This window comes from Archocentrus centrarchus, chromosome 5, assembly GCF_007364275.1.
Source record: "Archocentrus centrarchus isolate MPI-CPG fArcCen1 chromosome 5, fArcCen1, whole genome shotgun sequence".
NCBI lineage: Eukaryota > Metazoa > Chordata > Actinopteri > Cichliformes > Cichlidae > Archocentrus > Archocentrus centrarchus.
In genome coordinates this window covers 21,239,329-21,261,514 of record NC_044350.1, presented here as the reverse complement: position 1 = coordinate 21,261,514, position 22,186 = coordinate 21,239,329, and the positions used below count along the sequence as shown (strand labels likewise).

The 22,186-nt window shown below is 38.6% G+C and overlaps 2 protein-coding genes across 2 annotated transcripts; both read left to right on the top strand.

Annotated features, from left to right (window-relative positions):
- The first annotated feature begins 1,569 nt into the window (after nucleotides 1-1,569).
- Nucleotides 1,570-8,825, top strand: arl8ba (ADP-ribosylation factor-like 8Ba). Its single transcript, XM_030730342.1, has 7 exons — nucleotides 1,570-1,817; nucleotides 6,444-6,524; nucleotides 6,622-6,695; nucleotides 6,786-6,879; nucleotides 7,006-7,073; nucleotides 7,671-7,741; nucleotides 7,884-8,825. Exons 1-7 carry the CDS (start codon nucleotides 1,695-1,697, stop codon nucleotides 7,931-7,933), a joined length of 561 nt encoding a protein of 186 aa, XP_030586202.1. The 5' UTR covers nucleotides 1,570-1,694; the 3' UTR covers nucleotides 7,934-8,825.
- A 2,485-nt stretch (nucleotides 8,826-11,310) lies between these two features.
- On the top strand, nucleotides 11,311-20,390 carry edem1 (ER degradation enhancer, mannosidase alpha-like 1). Its single transcript, XM_030729100.1, has 12 exons — nucleotides 11,311-11,906; nucleotides 14,052-14,124; nucleotides 14,522-14,625; nucleotides 14,808-14,979; nucleotides 15,137-15,320; nucleotides 15,441-15,615; nucleotides 16,125-16,245; nucleotides 16,763-16,933; nucleotides 17,015-17,088; nucleotides 17,207-17,303; nucleotides 18,652-18,837; nucleotides 18,970-20,390. Exons 1-12 carry the CDS (start codon nucleotides 11,443-11,445, stop codon nucleotides 19,057-19,059), a joined length of 1,911 nt encoding a protein of 636 aa, XP_030584960.1. The 5' UTR covers nucleotides 11,311-11,442; the 3' UTR covers nucleotides 19,060-20,390.
- Nucleotides 20,391-22,186: the final 1,796 nt, after the last annotated feature.

Below are 22,186 nucleotides of genomic sequence, written 5' to 3'. Positions count from 1 at the left end.
CACACACACACACACACACACACACACACACACACACACAAGTGTGTTTTGCTATCTTTGTGGGGAATTTCCATTGACTTCCATTCATTTCTACAGCCTAAACCTTACCTTTATCCTTTTCCTAACCCTAACCATCACATACCTAACCCTAACCCTAACCTAAACTCAATTCATACCTTAGCCCTAACTCTGACCCCTGACCCAAAAACAGGGTTTCCCCTTGTGGGGACAAGGTTCCAGTCCCCACAAGGAGCAATTGGTCCCCACAACGTAGTATATGTCAGGAAAATTGTCCCCACAAGGTATTATAAACATACGCACACACACACACACACACACACACACACACACACACACACACACACGAAAATTGAAGGTATAAAATGTCTGGTATCAGCAGACAGGATGGATGTAGGAAAGAGTGAAAGACACTTATGGAACAGATTTATGATCACTTCTGATCTTTGGTATGACTTAAGCAGAAACTCATATATATGAATTCATATTTTAAACCTCACTTTGATGTGATACTGATATCATCTCAAGTCTATACTTGAAATAGGTGACTTCCTGCTGAGTATTCAGGGGTATTGCAGTGTGGGATGTAACGTATGTGTCCAACACTGAGGTGGAGCTTGCATTTGTGTCTTTCTGGTCCAACCTTGTTCTGTGCAACAAACTATTTTACAAAAAGTTAGCCACTTTAAAATTTTGCCCCCTGCTTTTCCTGACAAAACCTTCACTTCACAGTCAAATGAAAGTTTCAAATGAATCAGACAAGTTTTTTTATGCTTATCATATTGCACATAGACACATGGTTGGGAATGATCATAAGAAGATAGATCTAAGATAATACTATAAAGAAAAAATATATTTTGGTTGGCTTGTTTTGATTCTATGTTATGAGGAAATAGACAATCTGTAATCAGGATGATTTTCTTTTGATTATCTATCACATGGTTGTTGAAAATGCTTCACATATTTTATCATTACATGAATTTTTTTTAACACATTGTTAAAGTTTCTCAATAGCTTCCTTTAACAATTAAACTCAGACTGGATATTTATTAATAACAACATGTAAATGTTTCTTATATTATAGTTACATTATGACTCTTTTATAATTATTTTATAATGTTTCTGTTATAATGACTTACAAGCACACAAAATGTGATGGCAAAATCATGACATATGAGACTGTATAAATGTAATAACCTTGGCTGAAGGGTTGTGAGTCGTGAATTGTGCATGCATTTTTTAAAAGAATTTCTTTAATATGTATTAATATATTTGTTCATTTTCAGACACATTTCTTATTATAAAAGCAGGTTATGGTCATATATAAGACCATAACCTGCCTGAATCTTACGCAGTGGGTCTGCAGCCGACAGTGGTTGTACTAACCTTGCTATGGCATGCAGGGGTGTGGATGTGCTGTAATAATAGGCGTCAAGATTATTTTTATAAACCTAAAAAATTATTATCAATAAAAAGAACGCAAACAGTGGGCGTCTCATGCAGGATGTACTTCCTTTGCGTCCCTGCGGGAGCGCTGAGGAGCACGTTTTGGCTGAGCGATCATATGACAGCTGCTTTCGTCCCACTTCCCTTCCCTACTGGAAAAACGCCACATCTGACAGGGAGGGAGAAGGAACAGGTACATCCACAGGGGAGTGTTGACCACCGACCTCAAGATGCTGGCGCTAATAAACCGGCTTCTGGACTGGATTAAGTCTCTGTTTTGGAAAGAGGAGATGGAGTTGACGCTGGTCGGCCTGCAGTACTCGGGAAAAACAACATTTGTAAACGTGATCGCAGTAAGTCTCCAGCTGCTATTAGCCGCTTTGCTAGCATACTGCTAACAGCCTTAGCTCGCATTACGGGATAGAGGTTACCAAGCTAGAAGTGAGCTTACATTCTCTGGTTTCTCGGATCTGCTTTGGTCTGTTTGTGGTAACGACAGCATCCACAAAACCGCTCCAGTTAAGAGGAATTGTTGTTCTTTTGTTTAACTGTCTACTTTGCTGCTTGCCGGCTAGCTGGAGGTAGTGTTTTGAACTAAATTCAATTCATACTACATCGTTTTGCACCAAGGAGTTAAAATCTATGTGGGGTTCATCAGTCACCAGGAAGTAAGCCTAATAACATGTTGACAGTGTCTGCTGACTGAGGTGCAGCCAAACTGCAAGGATCACTTAAAGTCATATGAACGTGTGTCACTATAGTGCAGGTCCCCTGTAACAACAATAAACAGGTGCCCTCCCCTCAAAAATGACTGCCGGTATTTAAATTGTTGTAAATGACTTGTTGGTCTATAATCTGTCAAACATATCTCTCATGAATGATACCAAATCGTATTCAGCTGGAAAGTACATTCCTGCCACAAGGTAGAACCTGCCATCAGTGACTTCTATATATCTTTTTTTTTTTTTTAAATGCAGATTAAAAAGTCTCATTGACATGAAAAATTTATTTTTCAAGAGAGGTTTGGCCAAGAGGGCTGCAGAAGTTGCAACAAATATAGCATAACAGTTATGCAAAGATATTTTAAGTGCCCAAAAAGGGCTAGATTAATTATATGTAGAACACTCAGTATAAGCACACTTGCAAAATTTCTTTATTTTATATATGACCTGTTTGTAAATGATTTTGACTACAGCCTGTTTACCAATAGAAGCAAAGAAATTACACATACAGAAAATCACTTTTTGGCAGATGATCACATTTTGGCACAGCTGACTTCCACTTTAAATTAAATACAAAAGACCATGAGTAGTGTCTGGGTGGATTATTTTTTTCATCTGTTGTATTTAGAAAACTCAACTTCTCAGTTTCTGTAGTGTTAAAGGCTTGATAGCCAGTTTTCAAAGCAGTGTCAGATTTCTAATACACTTCTAAAAAAAAAGGACTAGATTAACACTTTCTGCACATTAGTCAGTTAAATGTATGCATAAACAAAAGCAATTACTGCACATATTTAGGATTAAAACTGTGATTAAAAACAGAAAAAAAAAGACTATCTTCTTGGGGGGCGTGGCTGTCTCATTCAACTTTGCAGGTATTTCTCTAAAACTGGTGGGGCAATTCATGTTACCTAATCATTCCTGGAACTGTTTTTCTTTTTTTTTTCTTTTTTGAAAAGAAAAAAAAACTTGTGGGTTCGGATGTGGGGGCCGCAGTGAGGGTGGCACTCACAACAGTTTGCGAGCGTGCCTTTTACTCCATCAGCTGTCAGATAACCAAATGAAGTGGCTGGTGTAGGCGTGGTCTGCAGCAGTCAGACTGCAGCCTTTAGTCTTGTAATTAAGTTGTTCTCTAGATTTGCTATGCTTCACCTATATCTTGTGTGTGTGTGTGTGTGTGTGTGTGTGTGTGTGTGTGTGTGTGTGTGTGTGTGTGTGTGTGTGTGTGTGTGTGTGTTATCATCCAAAGATGAGTAAATGAGGAAAAACGTCGGTTCTGACTGAGATGTTACCAGCCTGTTAAAGGAAATTGTTTCAAAACAGTTTCTGTGCTTGAGATGTATATCTATGCTCAGAAAACTAAAAATATCTATGCACTTCCTCTCCCAAACCTATGGCATTCTGCTTTCTGTCTGATGTAAATTTGAGTTGTCAGTTATTATGTAAACCTTTGTGTTTTATAGAACAGGTTTTTAATCCATTTCATTTGGATTGACGTGAGATTAGTGGGGCTCTATCTCCACAAGAGCTAAACTAGGCAGTTAATTGAAGAGATATTAGAAAATTGTTTGCAACCTGCTGTTTTGTTTGGTGAATTGCAATCATTCATTTGCTCCAGCCTCTAATTCATGACGATTTTTCTACTTTTATGTGATCGCTGTATTAAACAGAATATATTTGCATGCTGCACGTTTTGTCTCATAAACATTTAAACTTCTGGAAATTATAACAGAATTTTGTTTTAGTTTCATATGGGACATTATTAATTGAATAATAAAGACTATATTTAATAAATTATATTAAGGAGAAAATAATTGTAAGAGCTCTGACTTGCACAGTTAAAGCACTTTAAAGAAACACAGAATTGCATTGATGGTTTACATGCGTGCTGCATGGGTGTAAGTTCTTTTTCGTGTAGCTGTTGGTGTTAATGAGCACAGAAAAGCAGATTTTTATCAGGCGTTTACAGAGAAGAAGACGACATCTCTAGAGAAAATCTTTCTTGGTGCCCAAAAAAAAGCTTCAGGGTTTTGAGAATGGAACCTTTAAGCTGAGTAAATGAAAAAAATACCCTGGCAGACTCAAAGACAGAAAGACACAGTTTTGAGTGCATGAGTGCAGGGGTGGTTCCTCCTTCCTTGGTCATAAGACTGTTGCACTCGTTTCCACTTAGCTTTGTCAGGTGACTCCGGCAAGTCATGTGCTGTGAAATGTGCACGCACCCTACAGTGCAGGTTTACAAAGAAGCAGCATGGAGAAGGAATATCTGCAGCTTGTGAATTTTAAAGGGAAATTCCACTGATTCCGCACACACAAACTTTCTTTCCAGTTTGCACAAAGCATTCACAAAAACCCATTCACAAATAAGTATTTCATAATTTGACCTGTTTGTCATTTTGATACAATGATTCACTCTTTTTTTTTTTTTTTTTTTTTTTTTTTAGTGATACTTAAATTGGACTCAACTGTTGAATGTTTTCTTCAACTTTTTATAGTCCTTCCACCTCTGCAATTGAAGACTCAGTGAAAATACTTTTATGACTTGATTCTTCCCTATAAATAAGTCAAAAACAAAACTTAAACTTCAGCTGTGGTTTTATCTTAAGATGCTGTTATGTCAGCCATATTTTCATGATTTTATAACACTATGTGTTTATAAATTGCTTGTTAAAGGTCACTTGAAGTTCAAATATAAAAACTGTAATGTGCATTGTTTAGAACTGCTACACAGCCATTTAATTAATAATAAAATGAATACAATGGGGAAAATAATTATTTGATCTCCTGCTGCATTTGTAAGCTTGCTCACTTACAAAGAAATGAACAGTCTTTAATTTTTTCAGTAGTTTCATTTTAATGGCAACGAAGATCGACCAAAAATCCAGAAAAAGCACATTTCATAAACATTATGAATTGATTTGCATGTCGTTGAGTGAGATAAGTATTTGTTCTCCAGAACAAATACTCACTCCGCTTGGTGAGAAAATAACCATCAGTCATCGTCGGTCTGGAGCTCAATGCAGGATCTTGCCTCATGAGCTGAGCATGATCATAAGAAAGGTGGCGGATCAGCCCAGAACTACATGGGAGGAGCTTGTTAATGATCTGAAGGCAGTTGGGACCACAGTCACTAAGAACACCATTGGTAACATACTATACCATAAGGGTATGAAAGCTTGCCACACTTGCAAGGTCCCCCTGCTCAAGAGGGCACATGTACAAGCCCATCTTAAGTTTGCCGGTAAACATTTAAGTGATTCAGAGAAGGCTTGGGAGAAAGTGCTGTGGTCAGATGAAACCAAAATCAAGCTCTTTGGCATCAACTCGACCCACCGTGTTAGGAGGAAGAGAAATGCTGAGCATGACCCAAAGAATGGCATCCCCACAGTCAAGCGTGGCGATGGAAACATTATGCTTTGGGGATGTTTTTTTGCTAAGGGTACTTCACCGTGTTGAGAGGCCAATGGACGGGGCCACATACCATAAGAGAACCTCCTTCACTCAGCCAGAACACTGAAGATGTGTTATGGATCTTCCAGCATGACAATGACCCAAAATTTACCGCCAAGGCAACAAAAGAGTGGATAAAGAAGAAGCACATTAAGGTCATGGAGTGGCCTAGCCAGTCTGAGACCTCAGTCCTGTAGAAAATCTGTGAAGGGAGCTGAAGATTCGAGTTGCTGAGCGGCAGAAACTTAAAGGATTTAGAGTTTCTGTAAAGAGGAGTGGACCAAAATCCATCCTGAGATGTCTGCAAACCCGGTGACCAACTACAAGAAATGTTTTATCATTGTGCTTGCCAACAAGGGTTTCTCCTTCAAGTACTGTCATGTTTTGCTTGGGATCAAATACCTATTTCACTCAATGACATGCAAGTCTATTTATAATTTTTACGTAATGTTTTTTTTCTTGGTTTTTGGTTGATTTTTTTTTTTCTGTCTCTATTCCCGTGCAGCATGTTCCTATGCTTTTCTTATAAGCCCACAGTTATATATAGATAAATCTTGCTGTGTTCTTTTTGCAAGTTTAATCACTGTAAAACACATGCAGCATATATATATTTATATATATATATATATATATTTTGCGCTGTTATACTGGATTATGTAGTATGGGTGTTGTAAAATGTGCATTTGAACTGACTGTGTTTTACTTCTTTTTCCACTTACCTTGTTAGTTGTCTGTGTGCATTGAATCATACGTATATGTGTACCATATTTTTTTTTTAAATAAGTGAAATACTTGTGTCTTTTCTTTCAGTCTGGGCATTTCAGTGAAGATATGATTCCTACAGTTGGGTTCAACATGAGGAAGGTTACTAAAGGAAATGTCACCATCAAGGTTCAGTTTTTATCTTTCTGTTGTCACAGTTAGTAAAATGACACCACCGGAGTGGTTTTATGAAAAGGTATTTCAAACTTTGGTCTTAATTCTGTAGATCTGGGATATAGGAGGACAGCCAAGGTTCAGGAGCATGTGGGAGCGGTACTGTCGGGGAGTTAATGCAATTGTGTGAGTATTCCTGACTACCTTTCAAGTATGTCATAAAACAAACACTGTTGTTGATGAGTGATGACTAATTTTGATTTTGATCTTTTCAAGGTACATGGTTGACGCAGCAGATCGAGAAAAGGTGGAGGCATCGAGAAATGAGCTTCACAATTTATTAGACAAACCTCAGTTGCAAGGAATTCCCGTAAGTGTTCCACTTAAACCAATTTAAATATTTGCACGATTTCAGAGGCAGTAACACAGACCTGTGTGGCTTCTCTTGATTACTTTGCTGTAGTTTCAGATTTCAAATTTAATGTCTTTGTTTTAGGTTTTGGTACTGGGTAACAAAAGGGATCTCCCCAATGCACTAGATGAGAAGCAGCTCATTGAGAAAATGTAAGTATGGAAAAATCCTGATGGTATTTCAGCTATTCATTGATAGATTTAGGTTCTCTTTAGGTTCCATTAAAAAAAAAAAAAAAAATACACTACACGCCCCCGCCCCCCCCCCCCCCCCCCCTTCCCGCCCCGAAGAAAATTAGAATTTTTTTTTAAAAACTTTTAAAGGACCATTAAAACTATTTTCTCTTTTATATCTCCTGGTAAAGGGGAACTGTTTAATTTTTACCCGACTGAAAGTTTACTGGTTCTCTCTGCTGTCAAGTTGAAAATATGTGCAGACTGGTGCTACTGCTTTAATTCACCCTCAGACTGTGGGAGGCAGACCCCTCCTGGTGGCTTTTTGGAGCCACTGCAGGGTTGTGTGGATGGCTGGTAAACTAAACCTAAGTTGAATAAATGTGCTTTATAGACATTCATTCTAACTGAAATTGTCATTTTTATATTTTTAATAATGGATAAAAATTGTGGGGTGGGACTTTTCATCTTCTGAGCCACTGCATTAAACTGTGTTCACAAGCATAAGATGATTATTGCATGCTTATTTTATTTTATTTATTTATTTTTTTTCATACATTTTCTTTATCTTTCTAGGAATCTGTCAGCTATCCAGGACAGAGAGATATGCTGTTACTCAATTTCCTGCAAAGAGAAAGACAACATAGGTAAGTTGCAGTATCATTTCTTACGAGCGTTTGATTTCTTTGTTCTCTCTTCTAAAACCAGTCCTGCAACTTCTGTGTTATTTCGTACAAGCACATAGTTTTGCGGTGCTACTTCTGACCCTGCATATTTCTTTATTTCCAGATATCACACTTCAGTGGCTCATCCAGCACTCGAAGTCACGCAGGAGCTGAAAATACCCAAGCTGTTTTCCAGCTGCTATTGCCATGTTATTGTCACGTCACATCCTCATCACTCTGCGACGATGTTCTTCACCGTGCTGCACTGTTCTGCTTAAGTCACTTTTTTTTTTTTTGTAATTTCACCTTTTCTTTAACAAAGCCCACCAATGCACTACAAAAAAAAAATTAATTCTGGTACCAAACTTTAAGAAATCAGTTGGCATTACACATTACACAGCTTGTGAATCTGTACTTTAATTTGGAGTTTGAACTACCTTTTGGATCTGCAGACATCACACGGTAGTTTGTAACCCTTATCTCTGGTATGTGACAACACCTTCTTGTAGGAGGGTTTATTCTGTTAAACAGACCTCACCGTATGGGAAATGTTCTTCATGCAGTCAGGTATGATTCCAGGATACGGCTAATGTGAACATGCAGGTTTTCCTGTATCTGCCTCGCCTCTGACTGTCAGCCTCCCCTTGATCAGATTTTCTTTCTTTCTTTTTTTTTCTTTCAAAGACATGTCTGTTGTTTTAGTAAACGTGCATTTAAGCAAGTCAGTTTAAGCAGGTGTGCACAAATATCAAGCTAGTATGATTTTTACTGATGTGGGGATGTGTGTGTATGAATATATGATTCTATTTAAAGTTCTGAATGTACTAAAAGAAACACTGTATGGGATTGTGTGGTTCATATTGGCCTCTATTTGTAATTAGCCTCAGTGGAACAATGTCTTTTTGTGCTGCCTCAAAGCTGAGAGAGAGGCAGGATTTAAAGTGCCTTGCACATTGTCTCTCTTCTCTGAAGCAAAGCAGCATGCAAGGTGTGCCTAGAGTAAAATCATAAAAATACCACTTCAGTGTATTCTAGGAATAAAAAAAGGCATGCTTTTTAATTTAAATACTGCTTTGTTATTTTTTTTTTCTTGTTCTTTTGTATGATATTCTGCATAGTTGTACAGAATGTACACATCAAAACAGTCACTGGGGGGAAAAAACATTAATATATATCTTTTATATGAAGTGCTGCAGTTATAAAAAGACAGTACACCCTCTTTCAATTTTAAGATTTTACATATCAGGACAGGATAAAAATAATCTGGTCCTTAGCAGGTTTTAAAAGTAGGTCAGTACAACCTCAGATGAACTACAAAACATGACGTATTACACCGCGTCATTATTTATTTAACAAAAACGAAGCTAAAATGCAGTAACTGTGAAAAACTATTACAGCACCTGATTCAGTAGGTTGTCACTTGAAGTAATTTTCTGTCTGACTTTTATCAGTCTTTTACATAGTTGAGGAGGAATTGTGTTCCACTTTTCTTTACAATGCTGCTTCAGTCCATTGAGGTTTGGGGGCATTTTTTTTTATGCACGGCTTTCTTAAGGCCCCATTGCAACACAATTCTTTGTTGGAGAGTTGATGCTGTGCATGGGATCATTGTCCTGCTGCATGACCCAATTTGGGACAAGCATTAGCTGGTGGACAGACGACTTCACATCTGACTTTGGTATACTTTGGTATACAAAGGAGTTCGTGTCACCTCAGTGAATAAAAGGGTCCCAGGTCTCATAGCTGCAAAACAAGTCCACCACCGTCCACCCCTCCACCACTGTGTTTGGCAGTTGCTGTGAGGTTTTTGCTTTTTTTTTTTTTTTTGTCGTCAAACGTTGCACTGTGCATTGTGACCAATGTCTCCACTTTGATCTTGTTTTATCAAAGGACATTATTCCATTAGTCTTGTGCTATGTTCAGATGCAACTTTGCAAACCTGAGCCATGCTGCCATTTATTTTTAGAGTGGAGAAGCTTCTGTCAACCCTTCCAAACAAGCCATACATGTTCAGCCTTTTTCTAATTGAACTTTAACATTTAACATGCTAACTTAGGCCTGTAGGTTATGAGGTTTTTTGTAGTTTCTCTGAGCATTGCACAGTCTGACATTGGGGTGAATTTGCTGGGATGTTCACTCATGAGGAAATTGGCAACTGAATGTTTTCCATTTGTGAATAATCTTTCTTGCTGTAGAATGAAGGACTTCAAATTGTTTGAGAATGGCCTGATAATCCTTCCCAGATTGATGGGCAGCAACAGTTGCTTCTCTGAGACCTTTGCTGATGTCTTTCCTCCTGTGTATTAAAATCTGACAAAACATCTGCTTTTATAGAGGTGCTCACACTTTCTGATCAGTTCAGTGCATTTGATGATCAGTACTTGTCTGCTACTTTTCCTCTCAATTCCTATAAAGCAGTAAGGATATACTTAATTTTCACACCCTGCTTCTGCACCTTGAATGTTTTTTTGTTAAATCAATAAAGATATGGTTTTGCAGTTTACTGGAGGTTGAGTTGACCTAATTTTAAGACCTGCTAAGGACTGGATTATTTATTATGTTCTGATATTTAAAACCTTAGAACTCAAACAGATTGTTTTCTTTTTACCATGACTATATACCACAAAGCTCCACACAACTGTTATCAGTTACCCAACTGATTATACCTTGGTTGGGGTTTACAGGTCAATATACTCAGTGTATTCGGGGCTTTCAAATTGTTTTGGAGTAGCAGTGGCGTATGCCAGAGTAGCGGGCACCTTATGACCAAGCCCGAAGCCATGACGGCAACAGACGATATGAATAGTCACATGGCAGTCGTGAACCAATCAAATGGCTCAGATTGAAAGACCGTAAATATTGCAGCGTGCGTGCACATGGCGCTGGAAATGGAGACGGCGGACGGCGCAAACATTTTCTTAGGAAAATTAAAAAGTAGACGGCGCAGAGTGATGGAGTAGGTGAAAATGCGCCTGCGGCCGGCATAATTTGAAAGCCCTGGTGTTAATACAAGAAAATCAAGCACAAACTCCTACATACAATCCCGACAGAAGAATATTACATATTACATATTACTTCTCTTTTGTAAGTCGTTAAGTTGTTAATGTGTGGCTCTTGGTTGAGGTGTTCTACAGCTGTTCTTCACACGATAAGTCTTTTTCAAACTCCAGGTTAATTTTAGTTTAATAGTCTAACTAATGGCTTTTTAGTCAATAATTATAAATGAATAATTATTGGGATATTTTGAAAACACTTAAAAATCTAGAATAAAAAATATTAACTGTCTACCTTTTTAAAAAAATATATCTGAATTTAGCTGGCCTTTCTAAATTTAAATCCTTTATGTAAAATTAAACAATTTCTCGGTTTCAAAGCTGAGCGTTTCACTCTTGTGGCTCTTTTCTATTGGCGCACAAGTCCGGAATGCCACGAAATGCATCGACAGGATTGACAGCTTTCTGACCAATCACTGGCAGAACCCGCCTTTCACTGCACACGACGACAGCAATACGTCTGATGATGTGGGAGGAGCTGCTTTGTTGACAGGAAGTTTCAGGCGGACTCACTTCAACAACCTCTTGCTGCTTGTAGTTTAGCCGGACAAATAGCGGGTTTGACACTCGCTCACCCCTCACAGGTATGTGGACTTAAACTATGCGTTTCCAGACCGACCCGGGGCAAAGATGCAATGGAGGTCAATACTTGTTGGTATTGTCGTTTTAAGACTCTCCCTCAGCTGTGTGCTGTGGCTAGCCTTCGGATTGGGACCTAGCTGGGGATTCAACTTCCACCTCGGGTTCAATTTGCACAAATTAGAGTTGCTGTTCAGGGAGGAAAAGGAGACCGAGCCGAGAGATAACTCGTGGTCTCAACGAATACACGGCCACAGATATGAAGAGTCGGCGACCACCTGTGCGTCGGCTGGAGAGGAGTCCCCCAAGAGATCCTACCTGAGCTTCTTCGATGGCAACAAGGACGAGTATGTGCGGAGATACAGCTCCTTCCCAGACACACTAAAGGCCCAAATGAAAGAAATGGCCAAAGAAATGTTTTATTTCGGATATGATAATTATATGAAATATGCCTTTCCTGAGGACGAACTGAATCCCATTGACTGTGAAGGGAGGGGTCCAGACGTGCAAAATCCGTGAGTCATTCACTGTTGTCCTTATTATCTGAACTAAATGGACCTGCTACTGTGAAATTCACTCTTCCAGGTACTCAGTTATCTTAACTGTCCTCTGCTCATCGTAGTTTGCATATAGTGGTAAACGGACTGGTTCCTAGTAAAATAAATACTGCTCTCTGCTGCCTACTGCTGATCAGTAAAGAAGAGGTCAGGATTAACAAATGGAAACCTGAGAAGAGTTCATGCCATGTTTGCTCAGTATAGGAAGTGTTTACACGATTCCTACAGTTTTGTGGCCATGCCAGCCTAGTTCAGATGGCTCTCAATGAGCAGTCCTGTAGTTTCCAAGCTAAAAGGGTCTTGATAAGGTCCCTGGGGGTTTCTGTGAAACTGCGTCTATTTTTCTTCATATTTCATCAGTGACATCAAGTGTTCTTAAACAAGTGTATTGTTTAGACAGAGGGGAAGGTCAGTATCTAACCACTATGTTCATTATCATGTTTGCCTTTGATTAATCAGTTAATTGTTATCTCCACTGCAAGGTGAGGTATTCTTGAGGCACTGCTTGTTTTCTGACTAGATATTCAGGCAACAATTCTGTTTCCCCAAAACTGGATTTGATATGTTAAAAAAGCTCAGCAGAAAGGTCAGTTTCATGATGTGGCAAAGCTTTTCACTGTGTGACAAGTCTGGACTGCAGGCAGACCATTTTAGCATCTAAACTCTTTTACTTTACTTACTTACTGATCCATGCTGCTGTGACATCATCTGCCACTGTTGCAGATGATGTCACAGCTGTATTATTAACAGTATTATCCATCGGCTTTCGTTTTAGCCCCACAATATAAACGGTGCTTTTGCAATGTGTAACAGGTTTTAATTTCAGATGATACACACATAGCGCTATAACTAGACAGATTGCTTATTGAGCCCAAAGGAAATTTGGATTTCCAGTAGCTTGCAAATCACAAAACATCAAACAAAAAAAACCCCACCAAATACAGATGTAAATAGGCACATTGGAGGAATATTGCAACAGAGTAACCAAAGTGTTGTGCAGAAATACAAAACTTAAGTGATTGTCACTCCTGTAGGATTTGTGGATAGTAGGCTATGTGAGGTACGTTAAAGTGTACATAGTTCAAAGGGTGATTCCCACACAGACAAACAGTACAGAATGTATTTACAATAGAATAGAATGCCTTTATTGTCATTATACAGAATGTACAATGAGAGTGGAGATCAAGAGTTATTACCGCTGTACGTGGTATATAGAGAAATGCAATCAGTTTAGTTATCACACAAAACTGGACTAAAACTGGAATAAAAAGTGTAAATGTACCTGTGCATGGGGCTAATATAACCAGTATCAAGAGTCTTGCTGCTGTTGTAGAGTAAGATGCTGGTAAGTCAGCATCTCTGGCTCCCTTCCTGTTCTCTGATGCGTCGAAGAGCTGTGTGGCTCAGGGCGGAAAAGATTTCCTCTATCAGTCAGTTGTGTCTCTAGAAAAAAAACAACTACTTAATTGCCAGAAAAGTTGTCAATTCTTTTGAGATTAATCACTGACATGAACAGAAATTGGAGGAAAAAAAATTTTTTTTTCACTTCTCTGACTTAACTTAGTCAGGAAAGAAGGGATTTAAGAAGTTGTAATGGGCAGTTCTTTTTTTATGACACCGAAATGATTAATGACAATCTGCAAATTGTTTTATATGAAATAATTATAACTTGTGGCTTTAGCCTGTACTGATGAATAAGTATTCATGGAGCCAAGCCAAGCCAAGTTTATTTATAAAGCACTTTAAAAACAGCAACCACTGACCAAAGTGCTGTACATAAAACACAATTGGACAAGAGAAAATTAAAATTTACAAAGATAAAAGATTTAAATGAGAGAATGGAGAATAACAACCCTTTCTCCAGATGAGTTTTAGTTTGTTTTAATATGCTCTTGTAAGTCCTACACTGTTTGCGTTGTGACCAGTGTATAAAGGAAGGAAGGAAAATCTTTAGTTAGTGGGAAGACTTATACTTATATGCAGTGATAAAACTGTGCATTTCACTTTGCTGTTGGATTTAAAGTACTCTATGTTTTGAGAACAGTAAATTATGTCTTCCACTTATGCATGAAAACACAGTCTGTTTAACATCTTTTATTTCAGGTCAAATATCAACATAAATGATGTCTTGGGCAACTACTCCCTTACTCTCATTGACACCTTAGACACTCTGCTGGTAAGTTAGTTTGTTTCTTTGTTTTTTGGGGGGTTTTTTTTGCTTCCTGTCTCACACTGTCCTGGCACTTGGTAATACCATAATTGAATCTATGCAAAATCAGTATTATTTTACCTAGTGTTTGGCAATATATTAACTTTAAATGTGAGCTTTATAAGGAACATAATTTTTAAAATTGTTTTATGTGAGCTAACTATGACTACTTCTGTATAAAGCCCACTTTGCACTACAGCGGTGGTTAGCACTTCCTCTGTGTGTGGTGGGTTTTCTGTCACACTTGTAAGTTCCTCTGAATATAGCCAGGTGTGAGTGTTACTGTGTCAGCCTTAAAACTGACACTTGAGGGAGTTGCTTGTTGATTTACTGTGGTTATACAGTATGTGGTTTTTCTCACCAGGTGCTCGGCAACGTGTCAGAGTTTCACAGAGCTGTCAAACTGGTTATTGATACTGTATCTTTTGACAAGGACTCAACTGTGCAAGTTTTTGAGGCAAACATCAGGTACATGTGTCGGTCATATTTCAGTGTACAAATCTTTAAAGCAAAAAATTTTACTTATGTGTCTCTAATTATTATTGTTTCTAAAATGTTACATAATCAAGCAATTACAAAGTTAACTTTTGGACATCCAGTTCTGTGTAGAACAGCAGTGTAATATTTATTTATTTATTTTTAATTTGAAGGATCTTGGGAAGCCTTATTTCAGCGCACATTCTGCTGACTGACCCAAAACATCCATTTGGCAATGTGGGCTTTGAAGGTTACGATAACGAGCTGCTGCACTTGGCTCATGACTTGGCTGTGCGTTTGCTGCCAGCCTTTGAGAACACCAGCACGGGCATTCCCTACCCCAGGGTGAGTGAGACTGTAGCGGCCAGAAATTAGTGGTACATTTGATTGAAACTCTCATTGTAGCACGTGCTGTAGTTATAATGTGAGTAAAATTCTCGTTGACCAAACTGTAAGGACTAAAATGACAGCTAGACTTGATTCAGTTATATGTTTATCACAGGTGAACCTGAAGAACGGCGTTCCTCCCGATAGTGTGAATGAGACCTGTACTGCAGGAGCCGGGTCCTTGTTAGTGGAATTTGGAATTTTGAGCCGCTTAATTGGAGATTCGACATTTGAGTGGGTAGCTAGACGAGCTGTCAGAGCTCTGTGGAACCTGAGGAGCAATGAAACTGGTCTGTTGGGTCAGTATGATGTTTGCCTGCCAACTTTCTTTGTTTATTTCTTCCTGAAATGATAAGGTTACAACATGTAAATATGAGACCATAATATTTAATGCAGCTTTCTTCAATTTCTCTTTTAAGGCAATGTAGTTAATATCCAAACAGGCCAGTGGGTTGGCAAGCAGAGTGGTCTTGGAGCTGGTATGGACTCATTCTACGAGTATTTGCTCAAGTCGTACATCCTGTTTGGAGAAAAAGAGGACTACCGGATGTTTCAAGCTGCTTATGAAAGCATCCAGAATCACCTGAGACGAGGGTGAGTCCACACTAAAGCAATGTAACACAGCAGCATTGCAGCGCTTCATGGGGTGAAATGAATCACAGCTATGTAAATCAATCACTGTCAGATTAACTAAACAAAGAGGAAATAAAACTGCTGATGGTTTTCAGTGTTGGTTTCTTGCTGAAGGATACGTCAGCAAGGAAGAAAAACTAGATTCTGAAACTTGAAGCAGTCATGAGACTTTTACATAGATACACAGCAGAACTTTATTCCTTATCAGTAAACACTGATAAGTTGTTTTTAAGTGTCTGTACTTGTCTTTATGTCCTTATGACAAAATCTTTTTGTGGTGTATATCTTGTAGTTTCAATGTGTTTTTAATTGGAGATACAGAGAGTAAAGGCCTTTTACACGACAAGTTCGCATCCGAAAGATTCGGAATTTCGTGTTGTTTTTACACAATGCATCCGGTGTGAAACGGCCTTAATATTATATATTGTTTCTGTGTTTTTTTTTTTTTGTTTCATTTTTTTTTTCCCCAGGAGAGAGTCATGCAATGAAGGAGAGGGCGACCCACCTCTCTATGTTAATGTGAACATGTTCAGTGGTGAGATAATGAACACCTGGATTGACTCGCTTCAGGCTTTCTTTCCTGGGCTTCAGGTGAGGATTATAGTCGTGGCTGTGAATAGAGTCTGATATTGGCTATTTACTGATCTCTTTATATTTATAAAGGCTGATAAATTAAAATTAAAAACCTAAAGAAGAGACTGGAGTCTTCAACCAAGTTATGAGTGTTGATGTTGCATAGTTTGTCCACCAGAGGGCACTCTGCAACTTCCCTGTTAACCGCAAATGCAACAGCCTGCTGATCTAAGCAGAGTCATGCAGAGCGAGTAATCCATGACTTGCTGTCATAATAAAGCAGGATAATTTTTAAACTGCGTTGTTATATTTTCTCATTAGGAATGCATAATTACACATAACAAATGTTAGGGAAAAATTGTTAATGTTTTGTTTGTCTGAAGGAGAAAACTGTATCAGTTGATATGTCAGATTTTTAAATCCCCAAATATTGGCATCAGTCCTAAAATTCCTATATGGGTCGGACTCTGGCTGTGAGCCGTCATGTATAAATTGTTTTGTTAAATTCAATTAAAGCTCTACTTCTGCCTTATAGGTGCTGAATGGTGACATAGATGATGCTATTTGCCTGCATGCCTTTTACTATGCTATCTGGAAGCGCTTTGGGGCTCTGCCAGAGAGATACAACTGGCAGCTGCAGGCCCCTGATGTGCTTTTCTACCCTTTAAGACCAGAGCTGGTAGAGTCCACTTACCTGCTGTACCAGGTAACGGTAGTGGCCTATGTTACAGTGTTTGGTGCTGCTGTTTGTTGGTGACTGTTATCCCTTCTTTTTCAATTTCTGCAGGCAACCAAAAATCCTTTCTATTTGCATGTTGGAATGGATATTCTTCAGAGCCTTGAGAAAAATGCCAAAGTCAGGTGTGATTATATTTGTTGTTGTTGATGCATCCTTTAAAAAAATACACTACTTGCTCTTTTGAGTTGGTAACGCTCTTTCATGTCTGCATTTGGCTAAGCTGAGCTGTTTTATTTGCAGATGTGGATACGCCACTCTCCACCATGTTGTGGACAAATCCAAAGAGGATCGCATGGAGAGCTTCTTCCTCAGTGAAACATGCAAATATCTTTATCTGGTAAGTTGCAGCCTGACCATATCAGAGAGAGAGCAGAGATAAATGGATCTGGTATGTCTTTATCCAAGCTATTAAATAGATCAAATGCCTTCTTCTGGATTTAAGGAAATAGTTTGTAAACTAGCCAGCAGGGGCTGGCTGAAATTATGGCAGCAATACCTGCCATAATTTCACCTGATATTCTATCCAAATCATCTTGTGTGATTTTTGTTGGGATGAAAGATTGAGTAGTCACCATGACATAAACCACTGTTTTGTGAACTCTTGTTTAGAACCTTTGAGTTTAGCATTTTGACCATCATTATCTTAGGATGCGTGTGGTACTTTAGGCTGCTGAACCGATGAAGAAATCTGAAGAAGGGCAGCTGTAGCCCGAAACGCTACTTCATTTTAGGTTTTTGTATTAAACTTTTTTCATTCAGGAGCTCCATTTTGGTGTGCAGACTTCACTGTAGGCTGCTCCCTTATTTCCTTAGGGGCCGGCACACCGGGTGCATCTGCATGTTTGATTTGGGACAGATTTAATGGATGCTGTTCCTCTTGCAACCCTCCCATTTTTACAGGCTTGGGACCAGCACTGGGAGTACACTACCAGTTGATTTAGACTTCTGCATTGAATTTATGCCGTAGGTACATCATAACCTTAAACCCCTCTGAAACCCTATGATGTAGCCTACACCGTAACTTGGTGTGCACTTCCCTGGAAATATAACCACATGCTGAGTCAATGCAGTCCGCAACTATTGTGATTGACCTGTTCAGTGCTGTTGATTCCGCCTATGCATTTCTGGCTGCTTTTCCACTGTAATATAACGAATAATAATCTTCGCCTCAATATAAGATGTCAGCAAATTCCTGGAGGGACATTGCCAAACCTACCGAGATGGACATGAGGGAGTGTACAAAGAAGAGGAAAAACTTCAGGGATAAGTATGCTTGCCTCCGAAAAGGGAAAAAACAAGAGAAAAAAAAATAGTAGGGACCCAGGAGGGAAAAAGTCCCAGGATTTTATTTGTTTCTGTGGTGGCAGGCACCATGTATAAAATGCCACAGCACAACCACAAGGTAATTAACACATTAAAAATCAGGCACAAGCATGAATACTGGCAAGAGCACACACACAAGTTAATTTGTAGGTTCTATCTACGAAGTTTCAATGCAGAACTCTAAATCACCTGTAACTTGTGGCCCCCTGAGGCTGGGTTTGTATCCCCTGGTCTTAGGATGTACTGTCTTAGGACATCCTAAGACAGTACTAACAGCTGTTAGTAGAGTAGAATTCAGGCTCACTGGTGTTCTACCCGTCTTTATACCGTGTATATATAAAAATCTTTCTTATGCATCGCAGCTGTTTGATGACGACAACCCACTTCACAAATCTGATAACAAGTACATCTTCACCACTGAGGGTCACGTTGTGCCTATAGACAAACGCTTCAGGGAGAAACAATGGAATGATGACTTTCCATGTGAAGAGGGAGCGCTGGCAGAAAGAGAGCCAGTTAACCAGCCTGCTCCGAGAAACATCAGCAATGTAAGGCTGTCTACTTGTCGAGTCTATCTCACTGTTCACACAGTGATGAATGTAAGTTGTTGTAATGGTCAGACTAGTCTCTTGTTGTCATAGTCGCATTATTTCTTCTATTTTTTTTTTTTCTGTCTGCAGTGTAACAGGATCCCAGAGGAGCGACGGTACACTCTGCCGTTAAAGAGCGTCTACATGAGGCAAATAGATCACATGGTGGGACTTTTTTAAATGAGAGGATGGATTCGATGACATTGGCAGGAACGGGCCTTCATTGCACAGATGATGGGACTACTGGTCAGAATTTTCTTCCTGTCTGTCCTGCTGCTCGGGAAACTGACACTAAAGTAATCCTGATAAAGCGGTTTGATCAAATGAAGTTTAAGTGGGCTTTTTTTTTTTTTTTATATTTTGGCGGGTGAAAATGCTGCCCGACTTTTTCTGTGGGAGGACAAGGAGTCATTCTTCATTGCATTTTGGCAGGCGACTCATTGAGAAAGTGGTTTTAGAATAACCGATGTGTTCTTATGGAGCAAAAAAAAAAAAACGTCTGTTCAGGTATGAGTGTGTACGATTGTGTTTGTGTGTGTATGCACATTTGAAATTTCAGCTGAGCTGTGAATCATAATGTTGTGTTAATGGGACCAGTACCATCTAGCCACACATATTAAAGTGCATAGCCTATAAAAACACTCAGCTAAAAAAAAAAAAAAAGTCTCTCTAAACATGATGATTGGTGCCTCCTTGCAGTTGATTCACACTAGGTCAGTGCTTCTACATAAGGGCTGCATGTTAACAGGTACAAACGTAAAACCCTGAAGCTGTGTTAGTTTGTGCTCATAGGAATGATGATGTTCTTTTTGCACATCTAGGGCTGGTTTGCAAAAGAGTTGAAACTGTTGTTGCATCTTTTTCACTATGAATATTGTTTTTCTTAAGCACTAGCCATATTGCAAGGATTTTAAATCTTAGTTGTGTTTTGCACATTTGTCACATCAAACCTCAGTATCCAGGGAGTAACATACAACATAAAGGTAAATTTCCTATCTGCCTGTTAGCTGTTAGTTCATTTTTGATTAGTATTAAGGCAAGCGTCGATCTCTCAGGCTTCTAGTTACTCAAAGTCTTACAAAGAACAGAGATGTGACATGACTGTGAGTGAGAGATTCATGATGACTCTTTAAAGTGCCTTCGATTTGTCTTCATTTCTCTGGATGCTGTGCAATGCATATAACATTGAGAATAACATGGCTGAAAATGTTTAAAGGCCACTTTTATGTTTTGCAAAAAGTCATTCCATGTGTGTATGTGCAGTTTTACACTGATTATGACACGAAGCTCTTTTTTTAAAAAAAAAAAGCCATAATTTTTTTTAATGTTAATTTTCAAGAAGTGCAAATTGATTTTTTCATCTGTTTTCTGTCAGACACGTTCAGCACACAGACTTTCCTGCACGTTAGTTTCTGTTTTCAGAATAATTATCATGTGGCGAGAACTCAGGGTTTTAAATAAACACATAATCAATGAATGCTTTCGTAAGAAATAAAACTTTTTGAAATGTTGTTGCCTACAATGTCTTGAGATGGCGCTGGTTTTGTTGCAGATGTTACAAATTAGTTGTCCATGGTCACAGAATGGCTACGCTGAAATACAGTTGTACTGTTCCACACAGATTTAAACAGTGTATAGGTTTTTCATTGACTGATGTTTGTTTCATGTACAGCTTTATTTTTGTATTTTTTTTCTAGCGAATTTCACTTTTGCCAAACATCCTTACTGTAGTGACTGCATTGCACAGTTAGATGTTTTATTTGTAGGAGACTGCTATAAATTTTGTGGCGAAGTGTTAAAATGCTGATATTTAAGTTTTCTAATGGCATTACCCCACCAGATTACCTTTAGAGTAATAATTGTGAGAAACATTCAAAGTTACTGTATTCCCAGGAGTACACTCAAGTACACTTAATCTCATGACTCATAATTTAATTAACACATTATAATTTGTTTAAACTGTGGAAAACCCTAAACCTAAAACTGTCAGTGTGGTTCTGGCACATTAAATGTGCCTGTCCCTTGTGAACAAAAGGTTTAAGGGGCAGGGAAGTGGGGCTGGAGTGCTCACTGCCAGAGCAAGTATATTTGCTGTCACTGTCATCATACAGACCCAAAACAATGACACTTAAAAAAAAAAAAAAAATTCCTCAGTACACCACCACAATGGCTTTTAAATCAGAAAATCAGGTTATGATTGAAATGAGGATTTTCATCTTTAATTCACATGCTTTTACAAAAAGTATTGCATTAACTGTTTTGAAATCACAGCCATTTTTATACAAAAAACAAGGATTGTTTTAATAATGGGATCAACTTTTTTTTTTGCAGTCAGTGACTGCTTGATGCCTGGAGTCATCTGATGTTACTTTTTAGGTGGGACTGCACAGTATTTTTATTCCTCGTCTCCCTGTCCCAGATCTTGGGACAATGGCTCTTCAGGACGTGCATTTTTATTTTTTGCTTTTCAAAAGTCTGGCTTTTACCCAAAGCATTACTTTAGTCAGAACAAGATGAGCCTAATGCCATACTCATCACCAAAAAAGTCACAAGCTTTGGAGATTTTGCTGAATATGATGGAAACTACCACACAGAAAATGAAGCAGCCAATATCTTCCGAGAAACAGTGTTTGTGTCTTTTTGCAAGAGTTCAACGTCACATGGGGGGAATATGGTGTGTAGTGACGCAGTATATGTGTATCATAATTGGATAAAAACAACTGAAATTGTCAGATATCACTCAACAAAGGTGTTCCAATTTTCAGTTTTGTCTTCAAACTGAAAACTAAAAACTTACCAAACAGAAAAGCAGAAGAAAAAAAAATCTAGTGAAATAAAAGAGAATACAGGAGTACATGAAGTACCATAAGTACAAACTCAAGTGTCCTTTCATACTTAGTGTATTTACTTAGCAAGAGAGTTGGAAATATATTTGGGTGGTAGATGCTAATGACATCTGGTAACATCCATAATTTACTGTATTTTCATTTTTAAGTTAGAAAACAAAAAGTTCAGACTACCTCAGAGCATTATTGATGTGTCCCACTTTGTCCTGACAAATACAATGTTTGTCCCATATTTATTTTGTTGGGATCTAGCCACCCTGTCTAGAACCCATGGACATCACCAAATGGTGTGCTATTTCCCTTGACATGCTCTAGTAGGCAGCGACACTCAGTCTCTGCTTGTTTGGGCATCTCTCTGCCTTCAGTTTTGTCTTCAGTAACTGAAAAGCATACTCTTTTGGGTAGCGATCAGGTGAGATCTCTAGAATATGTCTTTATTTGCCTTGAGTCTTGGTTTGCTT